The 23,908-nt window shown below is 42.8% G+C and overlaps 1 protein-coding gene across 2 annotated transcripts in view; it reads right to left on the reverse strand.

The window, feature by feature from the left end:
* pkdcc (protein kinase domain containing, cytoplasmic) overlaps positions 1-23,908 on the reverse strand; it is a 53,612-nt gene that overhangs the window by 11,488 nt on the left and 18,216 nt on the right. The window contains exons 2-6 of one of the 2 annotated variants that reach the window (XM_033025571.1): positions 19,234-19,356; positions 17,248-17,519; positions 15,848-15,927; positions 13,162-13,269; positions 7-49 (exon numbers count right to left, since the gene is read on the reverse strand). In XM_033025571.1, coding sequence (XP_032881462.1) covers positions 21-49; positions 13,162-13,269; positions 15,848-15,927; positions 17,248-17,519; positions 19,234-19,356 — 612 coding nt within the window. In that variant the 3' untranslated portion in view covers positions 7-20. Of the gene's footprint in view, positions 1-6; positions 50-13,161; positions 13,270-15,847; positions 15,928-17,247; positions 17,520-19,233; positions 19,357-23,908 lie in introns of those variants that run through there. The other variant, XM_033025570.1, reaches the window with a different exon arrangement.

Below are 23,908 nucleotides of genomic sequence, written 5' to 3' on the forward strand. Positions count from 1 at the left end.
CCCAAAGATGTGTGGATTTTCTAGGTTACTTGGCCTCTGTAAATTGCCCCTGTGTATGTAAGGAATGGATGAGAAAGTAGTAATGAGTGTGAATGTGCAATCGATGGTCGCCGTGGACCCAATGGGCTGAAGGGCCTGTTTCCATTCTTTATCTCTAAACTAAACTACTAAAGAAGGGTCTCGACCTGAAATGTCACCTATTTCTTTTCCCCAGAGATGCTGTCTGACCTGCTGAGTTACTTCAGCTTTTTGTGTCTGACGCTAAAGTTGAACCATCTATTGACCAAAACAAAATGGTGGTCGTATATTCAGGTACTCATTTTGACTGTGAGATTCCAATGTATCTTTGGAGAACAGGAAATGGGCTGACACTTCTCAAGTATATTTACTTCCAGTTCCTATTTTCTGAGAGGGCTATGACTTGCTGAGAAAATGGTTCAGCAGCCCCCTGCTGCCTCTCCTATCTGATCCTAAGTGATCATTCCTCATTTGTCAGCATTGATACTAGGTATCGGCAGGTTAGTGAATCGTGAAGAGCATCATCCAGCAAAATATGAGTTTTGCCGCTGATAATTGCACAGTAATCATTGAAGGGGAAACTCAGCTGATCTTTCCCCCTTCATCTCACAAGCTAATCACATCATCAACTTCATTAGAACCTTCAACACAAAGCAGTGACTGAAACAGAGTCCTCCTGGTTCCTGCTTCTCAGAGTCATGATGGTGCATTAATCTAATTGAAATTGAATTGAAAGACGTTTGAAATTAATTTAACCAATGAGAAATGTGTATCCCTTTGTTTTGGGCATAACACAAGGTGTTGGCTGGTGCGGTAATCTAATCTATTGACCCACACAGTCACTTGGCAATTTTCTTGTACCTTCATGCCAAAATTCGTCTTTGGTCAAACGTTTTGGCATCAACAAAATCCACTAAGTAGATAAATAGTGCATTTGAATCTGGGTCATTAGATTCTCATGAGGTCAGGTTTTTTTTTGTTTTGGCTCAGAATCATGATTTGTTGGATGTCCATTTATAACCCCTGGTTTAGATTTTCTCTTCAGATTTATGTTTCTTACATCAAAGCTTAAAAGGAAGGTAGATGGTCCATTTTGTACTTGGCACCTTCTCCAGTGAGTCTCTGAAATCTTAAACTCCCTAAATAGTTAAATGTTAAATTCCCTGGATGATTTAATGTACCACGCAGGACAGAAAAACGACTGAGATATCCAGTAGAGGTTTCTCCAGCATTTTTATCCCGCAGAGTTTCTCCAGCATTTTTATCAGAAGGGTCTCGACCCGAAACGTCACCCTATTCTTTCGCTCCATAGATGCTGCTGAGTTTCTCCAGCATCTTTATCTACCTTCGATTTTTCAAGCATCTGCAGTTCCTTCTTAAACAAGATATCCAATAGAGCACATTGTAACAAAAATTGATAAAGTACCCCAAGAAAAAGTAAGCAACATAGTAAGAAAGAGCTCCTGAAGTATTTGTTTAAAATATGTTTGGTATTCCAAATGGAATAAACAACTTTGATTGGAAGTAGACACAAAATGCTGAAGTAACTCAGCGGGAATTGCCAAATTGTCTAGTCTGAAGAAGAGTCTTGATCCGAAACATCACCTGTTCCTTTTCTCTAGAGATGCTGTCTGTCCCACTGAGTTACTCCAGCACTTTGTTTAGTTTAGTTTAGTTTAGAGATACAGCACGGAAACAGGCCCTTCAGCCCACCAAGTCCGCGCCGGTGAGCGATCCCCACACATTAACACCATCCTACACACACTAGGGACAATTTTACACTTATACCAAGCCAATTAACCTACAAACCTGTACGTCTTTGGAGTTTAGGAGGAAACCGAAGATCTAGGAGAAAACCCACGCTATCACGGGGAGAACGTACAAATTCTGTGCAGACAGCACCCGTAGGCGGGATCGAACCCGGGTCACCAGCGCTGCAAACGTTGTAAGGGAGCAACTCTACTACTATGCCGCCATGCCTATCTTCGGTGTAAACCAGCATCTGCTATTCCTTCCTACACATTTTGATTGGAGGGATCATTGGAGTGAGGTGGAGGAATGTTGGATTTTCACAAATCCCTATTAAAACGACCCTTAAACGAGAATATTACTGAAAGAGATATTAAAATATGACATCATTCGTGAGTTAATTTCATAAACAGTTTTCTTCATCATGTCATAATCTGATCCCTGCAATATATTTCAGAACCTGACTCAAAGCTGTGATGCAAATATTTCAAGGAACACTAGGATGAAACGTGGCGGCACTGTGGCACAGCAGTAGAGTCGCTGCCTTACAGCACCAGAAACCCAGGTTCGATCCTGACTATGAGCGCTGTCTGTACGGAGGATGTATGTTCTTCTGTTTTCACCGGATGCTCCAGTTTCCTCCCACACTCCAAAGATGTAGAGGTTTTGTAGGTGAATTTGTCCATAATGTGTAGAATAGGATAGCGGGGATTGTCGGTCGGTGGGGACTCGGTGGGCCGAAGTTCCTGTTTCCGCACTGTATCTCTAAAACTAAAACTAAAAGCTAAAAGATGATTTCCCTCATGAGAAAGTGGACAAACTGTAGTATAATCATTCTTTCAGACCAGCATTGGAAAATCGAACAGCTAGTCATTCTTCTGAATGTGAACAATGTATGACATGGAAATTCTAATGAATTAAAGCTCTTTTTGAAAAGTTCATTTGCTTGTCCATTAAACTATGAATCCACAAAGACCATCATTGATGTTTGACAAAGAGAGGCACAAGAGATTGCAGACGCTGGAATCTTGAGCAAAATCAGAACTGCTGGAGGAACTCAGCAGGCCAGGCAGCATCTGTGGAGGGAAATAGCCAGATGCCATTTTGGGTCAGGACTTTCCTTCAAGATGTTGTTTGACCGTAGTGAGTGATAGCTGAAGATGCCAGTCACGACCTTTCCCATGTGTAAAAGCTCTCCTGCACCACATGGTAATGCAATATCCCAACACTTCTCATCGTCATTCGCTGCGCTTCCCAGCTCCCATCGGCATGGCTTTCCTCTGTACTGAATGTGTTTGCATGGAGCTACTTAAGGTTGCTATGAGACGAGCCTTCCAAACCATTGTAAAGTGGTAACATGTGTTACACAGTGCTGGAGTATTCATGACTGGTGAAGTAAGTAGTAAAGGAAAGGGCAAAGATCCAATATTTTCATGTGTTAAATATAACAAATATTTTGGATGCTACTTCACTATTCCCTGGATGTAAAACACAGTATGTACATTATGATTTTACAATCTGTAGGATCCTAACCACTAACATCACCTGTTCATTTCCTTCCACACATGCTGCCGGACCCTCCAGCAAGTCCGTTTTTTGCTCTATGTTATAGTGTTGCGATATATATACTTACATAGTCATTAATTTCTTTGGAGCAGATCTTCTGCTATTCCAAGTTCACAAATTATATGTCCCAGCCCACATTGTTTGTTCCAGCATGGCACAGGGTGCAGTCTTCCATAGACAGGACAATTTTCAACACGTCAACTAAGGTGCAAGGCAGCATGGGAATTCTCCCTTTGGAAGAGGTATACCACAGTGATAGAGGTATTGCGCAAAAGGGTGCAATGTGGTGGAGCAGCTCAGCTGGTTCAGGCAGCACGACCAGAGAACATGGAGACAATGTTTCGGGTCGAGACCCTTCTTCAGACTGATTCTGGGGAGGAGAACATAGTTGGAAAAGGGGAGAGGCAGGACAGGCAGGACAGGGCATAGCAGTCAATAGGTAAATACAGGTGAGAGGTGGGGGAAGTTGAGAGGCAGATGGCTGGGAGAAAGCCCAGAGATAAGAACAGAAGGTGTGAGACAGTTTTGAAGAGTTGCGGATGGTGAAACCAGAGAGAGGAAGGGAGGAGGTGGTGGGGGTCCAGACGGGGCACAGGGGAGGGAAATGTGTGTGTGTGGGGGGGGGGGGGGGGGGGGAGGAAAGAAGGGGTGTGGGGGAGACAAAAGAGGGGGGTAGTGAGAGGTTACGTATAATTGGAGGATTCAACATTCATGCTGTTGAGTTGTAAGCTACCCAAGCGGAATAACCTTGGGTTATTGCACTTTCTCACAATTTGGCAATCCATGCTGAGAGTGATGCCTACTGTTCCTGCAGTGAAGGCAGTAGTCTACACAGAGCACATTTCTCAACTCTTAAACCGCTTTCTATGACAATCTATATTCATATTTAGCTGAGTGATTGCAACGTGCAATAATGGTTGCACTAGATGGGCGCAGAGGTAAGGTGCCAAACACCCATTCAGCTGTTATGGGTGGCACAGTAGAGCAGCGGTAGAGTTGCTACAGGTGCTGCCTGTATGGAGTTTGTATGTTTTCTCCTCTGACTGCCTGGGTTTTCTCCAGTGGCCCCGATCTCCTCCCATACTCCAAAGACATACAGGTTTGTCATTAATTGGCTTCAATCCTGCCATCAGGATCGAACTTGGGTTTCTGGCGCTTAAAGGCAGCAACTCTACCGCTGATATCAAATTGCTAGCAAAATTAACAAACGTCAAATCAAATGGACCTGTTAAATCAGGACAGGGCAAGCTGGGCCGAAAGGCATGCTTCCATACTGTATGAGTAAGACTCTGTAATATAGCACTTGCTAGTCACAAGGCACTGCAAAGCATTCCTCACTCCACCCAACGGCACTTACATACCGAGCATGAATTTTTTCCCCCAGAAATTAACTATTAATCTTAATTTACTTTTCCGTGTGAGTCAGACTTCGCCTAATTTACCTACATGTCCCAATGTTACCTGATAAAGAGTAATTTTCTCCGAGCAGGTCCAGTCTGATCCTAGAAGACAACCTCCCACACTGCACACATCTTTACCCCGTCAATATGCAATGATTCTGGACACCGGCCAAGGCATTTCTGGTGTTGATCAGACACACCTGCTGAAGTGCTGAGGGAGGAGGGGCATCCTACAGCATAATGTGCAGGTAACGCAAAAGATATGCTTGTGTTCTGCGTTTCTGTACATCTCCATGGCAAATCCTTTATCTCCGTGGCAAATCCATTATCTACTTGCCCCACAGCCCCCACAAAACAGCAGCAACTCCCTCCCTTTCTCAGTCATTCAGAGCAGTTAGTTTGACAGGGCGATCTACGAAAATGAGACTAAAGATTTCCTGTGAGCAATGACCAGCCTCGTTCAAAGCAGTGAATGAAGAATGTCAATGTATCAAAAATCCAAGCACACTTTCATCCAGCTTTTCTCATCCTTTACCCACCCCCATCGGAGACATTGCATTTCATCAAACGGTTAGATTTTATTGAGGTATTCAGCCCTGCATTCTGCCTTGAGAAATCCTCACCCAAAAAAATTCACTAAAATTTGAAGGCACACGACAGTAAATCACAGTGCAAAAGGCAAGGTTGCATTTGATTTACACACTAATTGCCTTCCAAAGTAATAAATACACATCCATCTCCAGATAGGCATGGCAATAAATTCACACATTTTCATCTTTTTGCACTGTATTCAAATAAACGTCTACATTGTGCTCCAGTTAAACTGAATTTAAAAAAATAGGATTGACGTTGGTAAAATAAATTAAAATCAGTCATTTAAAAATATATCTAATTTGAGCGTTGATGCCAGCACATTTCTTTGAGCTTGCGGATAAAATGGCTTCTAATCAGACCATTTAATGTTGTTTCTCTCCTTCCAATCAGCCCGTTCCCCAGACAAGGCCAGGGCAGTTTCAAGTTGTAGCCTACGGTAATATTCTCTGGCAGCTACTCCCGATTGATTTTGTCATTTCTGATGTGAATTGTCTTGGTGATCTGAGCACTTCCTTTCGCTCAGTTCTTTTGAATCTTGCAATTTCGAGGCTTTATTTAAAGTGACGCACTGAAATTTACATGATGCGCTCACTGGTAGGGGGCCTCCACAAGTCTCAATATGTTCACTCGCAAAGGCTGTTCTTTGAGATTCTATTCAACTGAGATGTTCGGCTCCGGCTACAAAGATTTGTTTTTTATTTTATGTTCATTTTCAAACATATTATTTGAGGAGGACGGGAATCTGATAGATTTCTGGAGATTTGATGATTCAAGGGACATGGGGACAGGGCATGAAAATGAGGTTAAGCATTATGCTGATCAGCCATGAATTTGGAGCAGGCTTGAAGGGACTAAATAGTCTACTCCTGCTTACATTTCTTCTTAATTCTGTAGTAACAATTAATCATAACAGTAACATTTTAATTTTAAGTGCGTCACTTTAAATAAAGCCTCTAAATTGCAAGATTCAAAAGAACTGAGTGAAAGGAAGTGCTCAGATCACCAAGACAATTCACATCAGAAATGACAACATTTTAATTCCAGGCTCAAGCAAGCTTTATTTCTTGACATATAGATACTTGGCTCATGAAACCACTTGTAACATTAGCCGGAAGGATAACAAGGAGACTTCTGCCAATGTCAATGCCAATCTGATCACCTACGAGTTGAGTAAGACTTGGCAATGCTTTTGTTGATTTCCCTCCCCACCCTGCACCAAGTTTTCATATGACTGCCGCAATCTTAGAACTTACAAAATCTTCTGCTTTGGAAACAATACCAGTCCAACCCAGATGTAAAATTGATGAAATGAATGCCTAATATAGTATTGAGCTGCCAGACCAGGCAGGTCTAGCATTGAGATCCGTATCTGTGCCGAGTTACTGTTTTAGTTAGGTTGTTGCGAAGAGTAATATCGTTGCATTCAGAGGCTTCGTGCTGAAGAGGATGAAGATAACCAAATAGCAATGTAGCAACAAATCATTTCTAATAATGTCCAAACTATCAATGTGGACATTTCACAAAGTTAGGTTTGGATTTAGTCGTAATTCTATTCATAATCCAGTCCCTTAAACTTGGGTCAGGTACCCAAGATCTGCAGACTCTTTGGGAACTGTACCCCAGCAAGATACCTTCAAAGGAAATAAATGCTTGAGCAAAGTTTATAGCACTGGCCTTCAGATCCTCCGTGACAAATTTAATCTTTCAATCCTACCACTTTAAAAGCAAGTAGAAGTGCCCTGCAGAGGCGAATGAACATCTGGTGGATCAATTCTTAGTTCAAACCACAAAGCAAATCACTTTCCTAATTGGTCAATACTTTAAAAAAAAAACTCGTAAAAAAAAAATTCTAAAAGTTTGACAGTAATTTCTACTTTTGATTAAACGTCTACCTGAATTGAATTAACTTGACAGTCCTAGTTCTTTCAAAGAACAAATACCATACATCACGTATAAACAGTCTTGGTGAGTACACAATGATCTGTTACAGTTTGCCTCCAGGCAAATCATTGTGAATGTGTATAGCTAAAAACCATAAGGACGATTACAACAGGCACAATTCAACAGCAATAATTCAGTCTTGCGCACATTCTCAAGAAGCTCACGTCCCAAAAGCCTGTGGGGTCAAACAAACTCACTTTACACTTTTAATGCACTATAATAGGTGCAATCGATTCTGGTCTCTTTATTCAAATTGTTTTGAGGAACTCCTGAAGCTGAGCTTAATCAGTGCTAATGACCATTGACTCTACCCACAGCAGTCAGGTTGTGGTTTACTGCAGACCCTGGCTTGAAAATTGCCAGCCTTTTCCCCAGTTATCACCTGCAAATTCACTGGGATTCTAGAAGTATGGCTTCAGCAAAATAAAACAGAACAATCATTTAGCTTTCTGACAGAAAACAGGAAAAAACAGCCACTTTTTGAAAATGGTGGGTTAGGCACTGGAGGCAGATGGTGGGTTAGGATTGATGGTGGGTTAGGATTGGACTCATCATCTGAGGCCAACCCATCAGGGTTGGCCTCAGACAATGAGGGAAAACTTTGGACAGGAGAGGTCTATGTTTTCCCTGGAACCTCAAATGTTTGCCGCTTGTGTTAAAATGTGTGCATTAGAGAACTTCATATGATCCTAAAATTGTCTATTAAACGTAACTACTGGAACAGCTGATGTTATCAAACAAGGCAAAAATCGAGCGATCAGGACAGAAATAGAAAATACATAATATCAGGTGGGGTACGATCTACAAGGACAAAGGCAAAATGATTGAGAGGAAAGGAATAAATAATGGGTGAGTGAAAAAGATGGGGAAGGGGAGAAAGACATGGTGATAGGTAAGAGAAAGGGAAAGAGTTGGAGTGCAATGGACAAAATACAGACAAAGGTCAGAGAAAAAGTGAGCATAACTTTCTTACTTTTCCAGACAGGGCTTTGCTACATTTAGCACATCTCTCAACAACTTTATTTTTCTAATCAAAACAGCACCCGATATCCACGTTAGTTCAATGGCGAGTTCTGCTTTGGCACAAAGTAGGATTAACTGCTACCAGAGAAAACACAACCTTCTTGGCACTTTCTCACAAAGAAAATGTTTGTTATATGTATTGTAGCGCTGAAAATAAATTTAGTGTGATGACAGCCGTCAGTCAACGAGAGCACGGTGGATTTCAGACAACTCGAAAGTCATTGAGACACCTGCACAGCTTTTCAAGGTAACTAATTATGAAGCAAGGTAACTACACAGAGTCTGGGTTTATTTCAGTTCTGTCTGACAATGAATAGCCCTTCTGTCCTTTCCATCCCTGACTCTGAATCCACAATCAGTCATCACTCAGCTCCCTCTGCCATACAGCTGTAGTGAAGCACTAAGCGATAGATGCCCAATTCAAATCAAACCGCTGCCACACGGCCAGCCATGGGACAACTCGACAGCAGTAGACTCGAGATTCGCCCACAACCCAAACCTGTTCAGAATTTTTCCTTACACCCACCAAGCATTTTTATTTGCATGAACGTGATCAATTTAACCTTTGCAACATTAAAATGGCACATACAGGAAACGCCATCTGAACATTTCTGATGCAAACACTATACTGCACGCACTAAGGAAAATTTACAATGTTACCAAAGCCAATTAGCTTCCAAACCTGTACGTGGGAGGAACCCGGAGTGTGGGAGGAACCCGGAGATACAGGAGAAAACCCACGCAGGTTACTGGGAGAATGTACAAACTCCGTACAGACAGCACCCGTAGTCAAGATCGAACCTGGGCCTTTGGCACTGTAAGTCAGCAACTCTACCCCGCATCATCGTGTCGCCCCTGCTTTGACCAAAGATCCTATAGCTCCGCTATAAGATCTTTGGCTTTGACTGCTCACGTAGACAAGAAATCAGTGTGGCAATGCTGTATCTGTGGGGAGTGAGAAACAAACTGAACAAACCCTTAAAATCTTAACATATGGATTGGCAGTCACCAGTGAGGCCTGAAGCAGGACTCCTTCTTTTACTAGATTCATTATTGAACAGCACTTTGGCACAATGGTAGAGTGCCAGAGATCCGGGTTTAATCCTGCCTATCGTGCTGTCTGTGCTGAGCTTGTACGTTCTTCCTCTAACTGCGCAGGTTTTGCTGGGTGCTCCATTATCCTTCCACATTCCAAAGTGTGTGCAGTTTTGTAGGTTAATTGGCTTCTGTAAAGTTTACCCCTAATGGTTAGGAAATAGAACGTGTCCAGGTAATCACTGGTCAGAGTGGACGCTGGACCAAAGGGCCTGTTTCCACACTGCACCTCTAAACCAAACTAGAAACATGCCTTTCCATCCATATTTTCTGAGCTGTTTGCAGTGGTCACTTAAAGGCCACCTGCAAGAATGCAAGCTCCACTTATTTTTTTTCGTAACATATGGATTGGCAATATAACAATGGCTAGCTTCATGGTGCTACAATAGGGATCAGTCTCCTCTGTCAGATGTTGTGTGTTCAAGACAAGTTGCAGAGAGTCAATGTAAACTTTCCAATGTACTACAATATTGCATGCACTAAAGGGGGTGTCATTTCTCATATCATCAACATATATCATCGTATATAGTTATTAAAACTCTGATCTGGTACGTGTGTATATGTGTGTGTATATGTGGTTGTCTTTACATCTTCGCAAAAACACTAAGTGGTAACGATTACATTTTGACTTTTTTTCCCTCTAGGCAGAGATCCTCTTCACTGAACATTTTTTGCTTTATTTCTCGACTTATTCTCGACTTATTACTGATTAAAAGTTTTTTTAAAATCAAAAGACTTTGAATTTAAAACGACCAGCTTCAACTGATGACGTCACAATGGTTCGGCTAGCAGTGATCAGCTTCTCTGATGATTTCATCCTATATTTCACGTTAATCATGATTAAAGCTTTAAAAATGCCAACCTTCACAAGATTTTTACTGTTGAAATCATTCCTGCCAGCTTCCAACACACTTCGATACAATGCTGTGACACAGGAACACTCTGAACTTTCACCTCACAGGAGGAGGAGGATGAATTGCTATTGCAACATGCGGAGCAAGTGCAATTCAAATATTTTTTTTAACCCCACTGTTGAGGGAGGCAGGGGAGCGCAGGAATTTTACGTTCGGGAGTTGGAGGACCACGCCTCCCGTGGGGACTACAGGTAGGGAATGGGTGTTGGGGGAGTCTGCACTTGGTCTAGTAATTATTAAAGCAATGTTTTACCTGTTCTCTCCACTGGATGTAAAAGATTGCATGGCACTATTTGAAAAATGTCTGTTTTTATTGCCTTGATTATCATGAGACTTCTCCGTGTATAAACTGGTGCCTATGCTTCATGTTACAACAGGGTTTGAACATCAAAATCTGTAGAGAAATTTAGGAAAAATTTGCCACATGTAAAGTGGCCAAATGAAGCTGTAGAACTGGGTACAATGAGGACGTGTGAAATACATCTTGACAGGTTCATGGATTGGAAAGATGTAAAGGAATAAGGACCAAGCGCCAGCTGGACTGGTTCAGCTGTAAAAGCTGGTCGGCATGGACGACTTGGGCCGAAGGGCTTGTTTCCGTGCTGAATTAATCTATGACTCTTTGTTGTAAGGGACTGAATAGGAGAAGCAACATGTCTGGACTGTGGCATATATATTGGTGTGTTTTCATATCATATCTCTATTAAAACTGTGTGTGTGTGTGTGTGTGTGTGTGTGTGTGTGTGTGTGTGTGTGTGTGTGTGTGTGTGTGTGTGTGTGTGTGTGTGTGTGTGTGTGTGAGATTTTGCATGTGAAACGTATCTCTTCGAAAACCAGATGCCAAAACGGGAAAATGTTTACCTATTTCAGCAGAGATTTTCCTTGTGATTTTAGAAATCCACTGCTCTGTACATTTGGTACATTATTTTCCTGACTTTTTTATTAAAATTGTTGACCAATCTGACCTTTTTTTTAATCTGACCAATGCCCAGCTGCTGATGTTACAATAACAGTGACATTTTTACATCTTCTGGTAGATATTTTCCATATGATTTCAAAAATCCAATCCTCTATACCTGGGGTCAATTATTTCCGAGATATTTACTAACAGTTATAACCAAACTGACATTTTTTTTAAAATATTAAGTTTGCCCAGCTGCTGACCTCACAATACCTTTGCACCTGGCCCAATTGCCTCCTGGCGCTGCCCTGCCCTGCCCTACCCACCTGCCTCCTGGCCCCGCCCCCCCAGCCTGCCAGGTTGTTGATTCCATTGAATTGAATTGAATTATTTCTCACTTAACATCACTAATTCTTAACATTAACTTTTAATTTCAAAGACAAATTTAAAAAAAAAAAATTGATATCTTCATTGACAGCGTAGATCAGACCCACTGTGTGTGTGTGTGTGTGTGTGTGTGTGTGTGTATGTATGTGTGTGTGTGTGTGTGTGTGTGCGCGTGTGTGTGTGGGGTGGTTAGTGTGCGTGTGACGCGGCAGGCTCCTCCCCTGAATTCCATAGAGCTGCCGACAGCTTTCGTGCAAGAATGTTCATTTCCAGAACATTCTGAACGTGTGACACACGGTAGCATTTCGCTCTCTCTGTCTCTCCCCATCTCTCTCTCTAGATCTCTCTCCCCTCTCTCCCCCTTCTCTTGCTCTCTCTCTCTCTCCCCCCTCCCTCTCTCTCTTCCCCCTTCCTCTCCTCCACACCCCCCTGCCCTCCCCGACCCTCCCTCCCTCCCCTAAACCTCCTTCCCCTTCCCCTCCACCCCATCCCCTCCCCACACTCCCTCCCCCTCCCCTCCTACCCCACCCTCGCCCCCTCACCCACCCTCCTCCTCCCCTCCACCCCCTCTCCCTCTCTCTCTTGCCCTTCTGTCTCTGCCCCTTTCTCTCTGTCCCCATTCTCTCTCTCTGCCCTCACTCTCTATACCCCCCCCCCCCCCCTCGCTCTCTAGCGCCTGTGAGTTGGGGGCTATGCGTCAGTGGATAGGGCAGTTATAGGGTAAAAGGAGCAAATTAATAATATTGATATAATATCAAGGGGGGTAGTTAGCGCGTGTGCGGGGGAGTAGTTAGTGTGTGTGACGCCGCATGCCGCCCCCCCCCCAGCAACCACACGATGGGGGAACAGACCCAACGGGTCTGCACTTGGTCTAGTATCTTATAAAATTAGATTTGGTAAATTACAGGAAAGCAACTCACATTCAGTTTCTTTATCTCTCATTGCGAAGACGCAATGTCTAGAAATTCAGCTTGATGAGAAGTGGGGTGCAATGCACTACTGCTACGATATAATGCATTTATTGTTACCAAGCAGGGTGAATGTTGAGGCAAGATTCCTTCCCTGCCAATCTTGACGTTTAATTAGTTGCAAATGCCAGGCCATTTCAAGCAGAAAACTGTACAATGTTACCAGTCCAGCATCCCGCCCCTCCTCAATGGCAATCATATAAACATTCTCCCACAAAGTGTTAAGGTACCACATGGATTTTGACAATAAGAAATAAATTAAACCTCAAAAGCTTCAAGCAACTATTACAACTATTTAAAATGAAGCACTATAGGATAAAAGTTATTATTTTCTTAGATATCACCAGCAGAGAACTGAACATAAATGCAAGGTAACCCCACCTAAACACATACCAGGGTTAAAATATGTGACCATTACTTTATAATTATTCTTCTTTATACTCTACCCTCATTTATCTCAAACCACAGTCTCTTTCATCACTGTGCTTTGAACATTTGAATCAATGAGACAATCTGCAATGAATATATGTTCCTTTGCCCCCTTGGTTAAACCTGGTGTTCAAACAATGTAAGTACAACAGTTAAAATATTTGCAGCGGTTTTACCTGAATTTTGGCTTCTGGTGACATTCTGCAGATATGAACCACTCTTGAACAGGTACAGAACTTCCTCGAGCTGAGCCAATGTCTCTTCTATGCCCCAACGTAACTCCCCTGTAAAACAAGCATCCTTCGTTTAAGAGCTTTCTTGCACCTTTCAATCACCTGGCCAAACAGCGGAAAATGGGTGTAGGTCTGCTAGACAATGCGGTTGGTGTGGATATGTTGGGCCAAAGGGCGTTTCTGTGTTGTATAACTCTCTGACTCGAAATAGTAATAAAATGGAATGTATTTTGCAGAACTGCACCATCAGACTGTACCAAATGTTCGTTCTACAGCTGTTGCATCATTAAACAGAATGTGAGGACACTACTGAGACAATATATCATGCAACACTATCTGCTTATTCATAATTATGAAAAAGCCTTGGCCCCATACAGTTTCTCATGTTGCAGTTTTGAATACACACAACCCTCTCACAGCCAGAGATATGGAAGAAGGCATGGGGCCTGAACCAGCCCAACTGTGAACTGTCACTGAATGAACCAACCATGGTGCTTTTGCTGTAGGATAAGTGATCAAAGAGAGCATTTGTCCTGCTCGCCACCATTGCATTTCCTCCTGTTGTTCACCTGGCTGAAGACAGTGTGGTTACTTTAACAAGTAAATGTTCTCCACCAGACAGCCAAGAGTCAGTGTCTATGCCAGAGGAATGACTGCCTGAATCACTTTTTTTTCTTAAGATAGACACAACATGCTGGAGTAACTCAGCGGATCAGGCAGATTCTGTGGAGAAAAAGAATAGGTGACGTTTCGGGTTGATACCCGAGCAGCAGGAGGTCAAGACATTCGTGACAAAATACATTTGTGGTTAAATTACAACGAACAATACAAATTTGTACCTGTTTTGCAGTAACTAGTATTGTTTGAAATACCAAAGTGCTGTTCAATCCTAATCCATAGATTCATTTCAGCCAGACTTTTCAAAACAAGTGAATTTATTCAATTAGGTTGTGAAAGCTTTGGCTCATTAATATTTTGGGGTTAAAACTATTTTCTATGTGTTTCTAAACAATACCACAATCTACTTATTTCCAATAATATATACTTACCTTCCCCTAATCATTACCCTGCAGTTATTTTGGTCCTATGTAATTCTGTGGTACATGCAAATTCGGTTCAGCTATAAATGGAAATACTTGTTTGTTTGGAACATAATGTGAATACTATGTTCCACTGCCAAATCCCCAACTTGGAAACTCAGGGATGCGAGTCTCAAATTCTGCTTTTGTCTTTAAAATAAGTAAAATACAATGGAAGCAAGACTTTGTAGAATGTCTCCTGCGAAGGCATCTTCCTTATACCAATCCATCTCTCATTTTGTAGGCTACACTTTCTTCTTAATTGCATAATATTTTTGCTAAAGGCAATAACAAAGGTAGTAGTTTCTGAAATGTGAGAGATGAAATTAATCAAATAAACCAATTTATCTGGAGCAGGAAGTTCGACTTCTCATCACAATTCCCTGCATGTTCTTCCTGCAAATTAAATTTAGTAAAGCTAGACGATACAATGAGGCATTTTATTTTCCAATTTATTATATTTCTCCACGTGGTGAATTCCACTGTCCACACAAGAACAGTTCCACCAAACACAAATAGTATTCTCAGTCAAAATGGGTAGGAAGGAACTGCAGATGCTGGTTTAAACCGAAAACAGACACAAATGCTGCAGCAACTCAGCGGGTGATGCAGCATTTCTGGAGAAGAGGAATAGGTGATGCTTCGGGTCCCGACCCTTCCTCTGGCACATTTCAGGCCGAGATCCTTCCTATATCTGTATATCTGTAACATCACCTATATCTCCAGACATGCTTCCTGACCCGTTCAGTTACTCCAGCATTTTGTGTCAATCTTTCGTATTCTCAGTCAGACAGACATTGCTCTTCATCTCAACATAAACAATGTGTTCCCTTGTTTGTATTGACATCAGAACCTCAGAGTTGTGCTTAATTTGCCTCCCTGGCATGACCCCTGCCTTCATAGAGAACCTCTTCTGGTCTCACACATCTATACATTCCCCATATTCTCAGTTCCACTGCACCCAGACTCCTGTAAACTGACAGGCTTTTGCTCCACTGTCAATGGTTATGTTACCAGAAACCTAAGGCTTACACTTGAATTTTCTCTCTAACCTTTCACTGCTTTTCCCCTTTAAAAATAAACTCTCCTTAAAATGCATTTTTCTGTCCAAACCTATTTCCTCCTTTGGTACTGATATTTTCCTCATGCTTCTGTGAAAGATTTGAAACTTTTTTTTTCTGCGTGAATGATAACAAATGTATGAAATTTGTTGTTAATGTTCTCTGTCAGACAGTCAATTAGAAAATCAAATTAAATGAAATGTAAAGGAAACAAATGATAACTAATCCAGACAATTTTCATAACAGTAAGGGGTTTGCTTTTGTGACCGAAATACATTTTGTTAAATGGTTCATGTGATTAAGTATAAATCAATTAAACATGTCTGATACAGTTGACTGCAAGGTCAGGATTAAAAAGGTCAAGCTGATGAAAGGTGCTTGCAAGGACAGGGGTTCGATGTGTTTCTGCTCAAATATTTCTAAAAGCACAAGATGTAAACAGAAACCTTTGGAATGACTGAAGCCAGTTATAACGAAAATATACCATACCTGTAGCATTCACCACATTATCCAGTAGCGGCCGTAGACTTGAAGGAGCACTGTGTGGCAGGAGATAGGTAAAGAAGAATCTGCAACAGAAGAAAGTATTGAGCTGTATTAGGCATCTTTGAAATGGTGGGTGATTTACTATTTTATTCCATTCTCACTTATGATCTCTGCTTATTTGAAGCAATCTCAAATCTATAATTCAATTTACTAATCTGTATACGTGCATGTACCAATGATATGCTGCAAGGATTAGCATTTTTTAACAATGATTTTTAAGATGATGATACATTCATTCAGTAGCTAAGACTTAGGCTTGATTACAATGTGGAATTAAAGATATTAAAGAAGTCAATATTTCAGTCAAAGTCAATGGGCATCACAGTGGGACAAATGGACGGCATGGTGGCGCAGTGGCGGAGTTGCTGCCTTACAGCGCCAGAGACCCAGGTTTAATCCAGACCATGGGTGCTGTCTGTACGGAGTTTGTACATTCTCCCCGTGGCCTATGTGGGTTTTCTGCAGGGGCCCTGGTTTCCTCCCACACAAAAGTACAGGCTTGTAGGCCAATTGGCTTGGTATGTGTAAATTGTTCCTGGTGTGTAGGATAGTGTTAGTGTACTGGGATTGCTGGTCGGACCAGACTCGTTGGCCCGAAGGACCTGTTTCTGCGCTGTATCTCTAAACTAAAATTTCAGAGGTACAAAATGGGTGGTATTATACAGTAACAGTATCTTTGGTTAATCAATGCATAATTTAGTGTTCAATGGGCCTATATGCCTTCCTTTTACGCTCAAACTGCTCAGGAACATCAAATGAAGGCATGTGGTCAGTAACTTAAAAAGTAGAACGGAGATTCATTTACAGTTTTGTGCACAGTCAAAATGAATACATACGACTGTGATCTCCACATCACATAGGTGTTTAACTCTTGGTATCTTAACTGAAATTCTACACAGAGATCCTCAAGAATCATACAACATCCAATACAAATATTCCTCTGGAAAGTTTCTGGCTCCATGAATGTTCTATCTCGAGTGAATCATACTGAAAGAAACTGAATGGATTAAGTTGGACCTATTGGTCCACATATCTGAACAATTTTTTGTCCAGATTGTGACAGGACTGTGTAAAAAATACATTGGGATCTTTGCAAATGTCTCATTCATCATTGCTTTACTTCTCAGGTCATAATAAACATAAAGTATAACATATTTGGACATATTATCCTTTCTGAGGACCAAAAAATTATGTCAATTACACACAAGTCCTCTACAAAGTGGAATGCAGGTTTTAAATAATGTTGCATAGTGATGAAACTGATCAACTATTCCAATGCTGGCAATGGTGTTGGTTGCAATCTGACCTTCTCTGACACATTCAATAGTGAAAGAAGCAATTACCTATAAGCATTGTAGAGATTCCGCTTCTCATTCATCCTTTGACATACACCTTCCAATGAGCAGGTTAGGGTGAAATTTCGGGCAGGGAACTGCATAAAACAATCACTGTTGCTTAAACACGGCGTCTCATCGATGCTGGCATCGTCCAAGTCTGTCACTTTTAGTTCACCGTCGACAATAACAAATTGGCGAGGACGGAAGTCGAGCAATGTCACTGAGCCAAGGGGTGAATGGGCCAAATAGTGCAATAAGCGAATCAAACTCAAACATATCTGCGATAAAAATAGAACAAAGTATGTCATACCATTTTCTTCAACTTTAAAGTAAAAATGCAAATGATAGAGTGCAATAAAATATGGCTTCAGCTGTTCTCCATTAAAAAAATTCACCTGAAACTGGCCATATATTATGAATTTTCAACTAATGTAGCGAGTCCTTCGATGTTGTTGCAGCTGTGTCTTCAGACACCTATACACTTAATGTTAGTTTCCCATCATCTTTTGCAAGAATGGAGTCCCTCTACCATTATAGAGGGGAAGTCAAGAGCAGTAAGAAGTGTGGGCCTAGCAACAGTTCTGTCTCCAAAGCACATTAAACTAAAGGTTGCACATTTTATGCGTGGGATTCCTGCAGCAATATTCTGCTGGGCACTCGTCTTCCATAGTGTAACTAGCAGAGATAGTTTTCAGACAGCAGATTGTGCAGCTTGGAAGAAAATCCCTTGTTGCTTAGCAATTGTGGGCTCTTCACTGATTTACTGAGTACAATTATATTTTTTCCCCTTTTGAAGTCTTTCATATGGTCAAATAATGCTGGTCTCACTAAATGAGGTTTTCTGGAGCTGGCAGATAAAGAGATAAATTCATAAGTTCTAAGTGCAGAATTAGGCCATGGAGCCAATCAAGCCTACTCCGCCTTTCAATCAAGCCTGATCTATCTTTCCGTCTCAACCCCATTCTCCTGCCTTCTCCCCATAACTCCTGACATCCTTACTAATCAAGAATCTATCATTCTCTGCCTTCAAAATATCCATTGACTTGGCCACAGTCATCTGTAGTAATGAAGTCCACAGATTCACCACTCTCTGACTAAAGAAATTCCTCCTCATCTCCTTTCTAAAGGTATGTCCTTTTATTCTGAAGTTATGGCCTCGAGTCTTAGACTCTCCCACTAGTGGAAACATCCTCTCTACATCCACTCAATCCAGGACTTTCACTATTTGGTTGGGGTTTCCTATATCATTAAAGTCTACCTCCCAGATGGGTGACAGAATATCACCACTTTCAGTTTCAATAGGTGTGGGTAATCTTAGTGGATATGACCACCTGACTGAGTGTACAGGAGGCCAATGTGGGATCTAGAGAATACAGCTTTACTTTCCAAAATGTAAAGCAAATTAAAAGTTATCTTGCTTTTTTTCTGAAAAGCCTAAAAACCAGGCAGAAAATGAAACAGGTTAGACATAGTGATGTAATTGAGCTGAGACAAGGGTTAGTAATGATAAATTAAACGGAATGGGTAACATTATATTCTGTCTCTTCCTAAACTGAATGGTGTGTCTCAGTCTGGTCCTTTTCATGAATATTTTCCCACAACATTTGTGGTTCTGCATTTGTAACATCAAGTGAACATTTACGACAGGGTACCCCAAGAAATATAAGGAAGCGCATTGCTCTTACTTTAAATATTATGGCATTTTAAATGCAAGCTTCAGACTTTTTTTTAAAGAGGAGAGAAATGATCTCATTATGTTTAACCAAACGAAAATCAGTTTGATTTGACCAGCAATCTTTCAACTAATTGGAAGATTCGAGAAGACATGCTTGTTTACCAATAATGATTTAAAATTCTAAAAGGAAAACGTTTCAGAAACACGATTCTTTTGCAGCTGAGAAATGTTCTTTCTCTGCTTTGCTGCATTTTTCATCCCCTCCCTCCCCCACAACTTCCTTTGCCCTCAAAGCTACAAAGATAATCATTACTTACTCGAAATCTCTCCTCCCATGAGGTCTGTAAAAGCTGAATCATCTCCAAAGGGGATCCAAGCTCTGTAATAGTGGTCAATGTATCAGCAATGTGATTACTGTCCTGGTAGCAAAAACCATAAAGCTGTAAAAAGGAAACAAAAGCACAGAAAAGCAATATTTTAAATTGTTTAATTAAAATTGTGCTCTGAAATAACAGAAACAATTGCGGGTGATGTTGCCCTGATGTATAGGCAAAACATGACATTTAAATTTTATTTTCATAAAATTAACACCACACAAGCACCTTATTTCGTCTCATTTCATGAAAATAATGCCTGGTTTCTTTCCTCTGCATATTTGTCCAGCTTCCCCACGTGCATAAATGCTAGTTGCCTCACCACTCGTTGAAGCAGTGAGAGCGCATGTCAACCATTCCCTGAATAAGATTGCCTTCATAGTTCTCTATTGTTTTCCCAACATCTACCCTATCAAACCCATTGGACCAGAGCATAGGACCCACCAACCAGCAGATACAGTTCAATTCAGTAGATTGCTTGAATTGAGGATGTGCAGATTACCCATTGAGTTGGCGAATTTCTGGCCAACTAGTCGCTGACTGTGCAGCTGGAGCCAGGAATTGTCCAGTCTTTGCACCAGCAGGTTGCCAAAAATGTCTAGCACCTTGGTGCTTGGTCCCCCGAGTGGCAGGTGATTGCCAGTTGAGTGAGACCAATGGCAGGATCAGGGCCATTCTTAGATTAGGGGCGGGCAGGCCAATGTGCAGACATCAGCTGGACAAGCTACCATTAGTAAAATTGATCAAATGATCTCAGTGACGCCTGAATGTAATAATATCGGAAAGCATATCATTAGCTGTTTAGATAAAGCATTTGTAAAACACAACAAAAATAACAAACATGGAAAAAATGTCCAAAAGCATTCAATAGTTTATAATTATTTGACTGACTTAAAGAGTTATGCCGTGAGATTGTGATTCACTTGACTGCCTTCCTGCAGCAGTTTGCATGGTTTGACTTTTACAGAGGTGTATGTAACAGGGTGCCTGATTGTATGGTCTTTAATTACTATTATTAAGAAAACAGCACGTAGAGATGAGCAAGAAATTGTCTGGAACACCTCTGTAGCATAAACATCAAGGATAAAGATCAAGATGCAAGATACATTTGTTTGTCACATATACCAATTGGTAGAGTGAAATGTGTTGTCACCATACAGCCATATGAATAATAAAGAGCACAGAACACGATAGACTTCAACACAGACATCCTCATACAGTGGAATCAAAAATTCCCACTGTGAGGGAAGGCTCTAAAATTCAGTCATCCTCCTCCGTTGTCCTCCGTTGTTCACCCGTGGTTGGGGGGTTCCCCGAACCCCTCGCAGTTGCTGCCACAGGCGGCCTGATGTTCAGGCCATCTCACCGGGATGATGCAACTCCGACGTCGGAACGGGAGAACCACCTCAACGGCTTGGATATCCGAATCGGCCACTTCCTTACAGCCAGTAGTATGGCAAGGCAAACAGTTATTTGTCTCTTCAGATCAGTTGCAGATCAATGGTAGACACAAAATGTTGGAGTAACTCAGCGGGACAGGCAGCATCTCTGGAGAGAAGAAATGGGTGACATTTCGGGTCGAGACCCTTCTTCAGGCTGATCAATTGATTTGCAGATCAATTATTACTTGAGACCAGTGAAACCTAAAGAATCCTCATCCATTTCCCCAAACCCCAGATGTCCTAACGTCTCAGACAAACATCGGGACGACAGATGGCACAATGGGCTAAGTGTTTGGCTGGCGACCGGAAGGTAGCGGTTCGAATCCCGCTTGGAGTGCATACTGTCGTTGTGTCCTTGGGCAAGACACTTCACCCACCTTTGCCTGTGTGTGAATGTGTGTGAGTGATTGGTGGTGGTCGGAGGGGCCGTAGGCGCAGATTGGCAGCCACGCTTCCGTCAGTCTGCCCCAGGGCAGCTGTGGCTACAGAAGTAGGTTACCACCACCGAGTGTGACTGAGGAGTGAATGAATAATGCGATGTAAAGTGCCTTGAGTATTAGAAAGGCGCTATATAAATCCCATCCATCATCATCATCATCATCAACCAAATAAATTCAAGGTGGATAACGAGAATAAAGGGTGAGAGGAGGTTGTCCCCCTCCCATTGGAATTGTGCAATACGGTGCATACTGCAGCGAGTCTTTTAACTTACACTTGAATACAATATATATGCTTTAAATTGGATTGGAGCGTTTTTGAAAGGGGGGAGGCTGTGCGATCACTGATCACTGGCCTTGGGGGTACCCGGTGAGGGAGTGGAGCAACCGAGTGGGGAGAGGGTGTGGAAGAAGGGGGTCCCCCCTCCAAGGGTAGGAACTTTTTGAAATTTGATGTATTAAAATCATGTTTTAGTGCACTGTAGAAGTATGATTTCAATGTTTTTTGTATGAAGTATTTTTAAGAGGTAACTTTTTAAGGGATAACTTTATCCACACAAAGGGTGATGGGTGTATGGAACAAGCTGCCAGAGGAGGTAGTTGAGGCAGGGACCATCCCAACATTTAAGTAAAAGTTAGACTGATACATGGATAGGACAGGTTTGGAGGTATGGACCAAAAGCAGGTAGCTTAGCTGGGACATGTTGGCGGGTGTGGGCAAGTTGCGCCGAAGGGCCTGTTTTCACACTGTATCACTCTATGACTACATTATACCTCCACCATGCATGAATGCTTCAAAATCAAGTGGTCGAGTTTTATTGCCATATACTCAAGCATAGAAACATAGAAAATAGATGCAGGAATAAGCCATCGGCCCTTCGAGCCAGCACTGCCATTCAATATGATCATGACTATTCATCTAAAATCGGTACCTCTTTTCTGTTTTTTCCCCATATCCCTTGATGTTGTTAGCCCCAAGAACTAAATCTAACTCTCTCTTGAAAACATCCAGTGAATTGGCCTGCACTGCCTTCTGTGGCAGAGAATTCCACAGATTCACAACTTTTTGCGTAAGAAAGTTTGTCCTCATTTCAGTCCTAACTGGCCCCCCTTTATTCTTAAACTGTGACCCATGGTTCTGAACGCCCCCAACATCGGGAATATTTTTCCTGCAGTTACAGTAAGTGAAAATCTAGCAGGCAAGCAGGATGCTTTCTCCAACCACCCACATTTGAAGTCCACTATCTTCCACCGTTTCTACCAGCAGCCACTGGTTGTCCTCCAGGATGCACTCTCTCTCCTCTTAACCCCCCTCTATCTCTCCCCTCCATCTCTCTTTCCCCTCTCTCTCTCTCCCTCCTCTCACCCCTCTCTCTTCCCTGTCTCCCCCTCTCACTCTCTCCCCTTCCCTCTCTCTTCTCTCTCCCCCCTCTCTCTCCCCCTCTCTCTCTCCTCTCTTCCCCTCTCTCTCCCCTCTCTCTCTCCTCTCTTCCCCTCTCTCTCCCCCCTCTCTCTCTTCCCCCTCTCTCCGTCCCACCTCACTCTCCCCCCCTCTCTCTCGTCCCCTCTCTCCTCTCTCTCCCCCTCACCTCTCTCTCCCCTCTCTTTCCCCTAACACTCTCTCCCCTCTCTTCCCCCCTCTCTTTCTTCTCTTTCTCCCCCTCTTCTCTCCCTCCCTCTCTCTCTCTCTCTCTCTCCCCCTCGCTCTCCCCCCTCTCTCTCTCTTTCTCCCTCTCTATTTCCCCCTCTCTCCCACTCCACACTCTCCCCTCTCTCTCTGTCTCTCCTCTCTCTCTTCCCTCCCTCTCTCTCTCTCTCATCTCTCTTTCCTCCTCTCCTCCTCTCTCTCCCCCATTCTCCCTCCCACCTCACTCCCCCTTGCTCTCTCTCCCCTCTCCCTTTCTCCTCTGTCTCTATCTCCTCTTTCTCTTTGCCCCCATCTCTCTCTCTTTCCCCGTTTCTCTCTTTCCCCCTCTCCCTCTTCCCCCTCTCTCTTTTACCACCCCTCTCTCTTCCCCCTCTCTCTCCCATTTTCTCCTACCCTCCACCCCCTCTCTCTTCCCTCTTTCTTTCCTCTCACCCCTCTCTCTCTTCCCCCCTCTCCCACCTCACTCTCCCCCCTCTCTCTCCCCTACCTCTTTCCCCTCTCCCTCTTCTCTCTCTCCATTCAACCCCCCCCCCTCCCCTCTGTCTCTCCCCTCTCTCTCCTCTCACCCCCCTCTCTCTCTCACCCTTGTCTCCCTCCCCTCACTCTCTCTCCACCTCCCTTTGAGAGTCTGTCCCTTCAACACAGAGACTCTCGCGGCAGCGGCGCTTCCGACGCCTCCGACGGCCCGGGACACTCGCTCCATGGCCGAAGCTGCAGCGAGCGACTCGCTAGCTGCGCAAATACTCGTCAGCCCCGCAAACTCTCCAGCCCTGGCTCCCCGCATCTGCATCCGCCCGCTGCTTCCATCCCTCCCTCAGCCCCGGCTCTCCAACACCTGTGGACCATGCAGTTTATCCGAGTTTTGACATTTTTGTTGATCACAGAATTTCTCACCACAGAGCGTGAGAAATTTCTGATCAGCGTGAGGGCGTGAGAGTTTGCTTGAGGGCGTGATTCTCACGCTCAAAGCGTGAGAGTTGGCAGCCCTGTATTAATGGCATTTCATAGTCATACAGCACATAAAAAGGCCCTTCAGCCCAACTCCTCCATGCTGACCAAGATCCCCCATCTAAGCTAGGTATTGCAAAGAA

This window comes from Amblyraja radiata, chromosome 8, assembly GCF_010909765.2.
Source record: "Amblyraja radiata isolate CabotCenter1 chromosome 8, sAmbRad1.1.pri, whole genome shotgun sequence".
Taxonomy (NCBI): Eukaryota; Metazoa; Chordata; class Chondrichthyes; order Rajiformes; family Rajidae; genus Amblyraja; species Amblyraja radiata.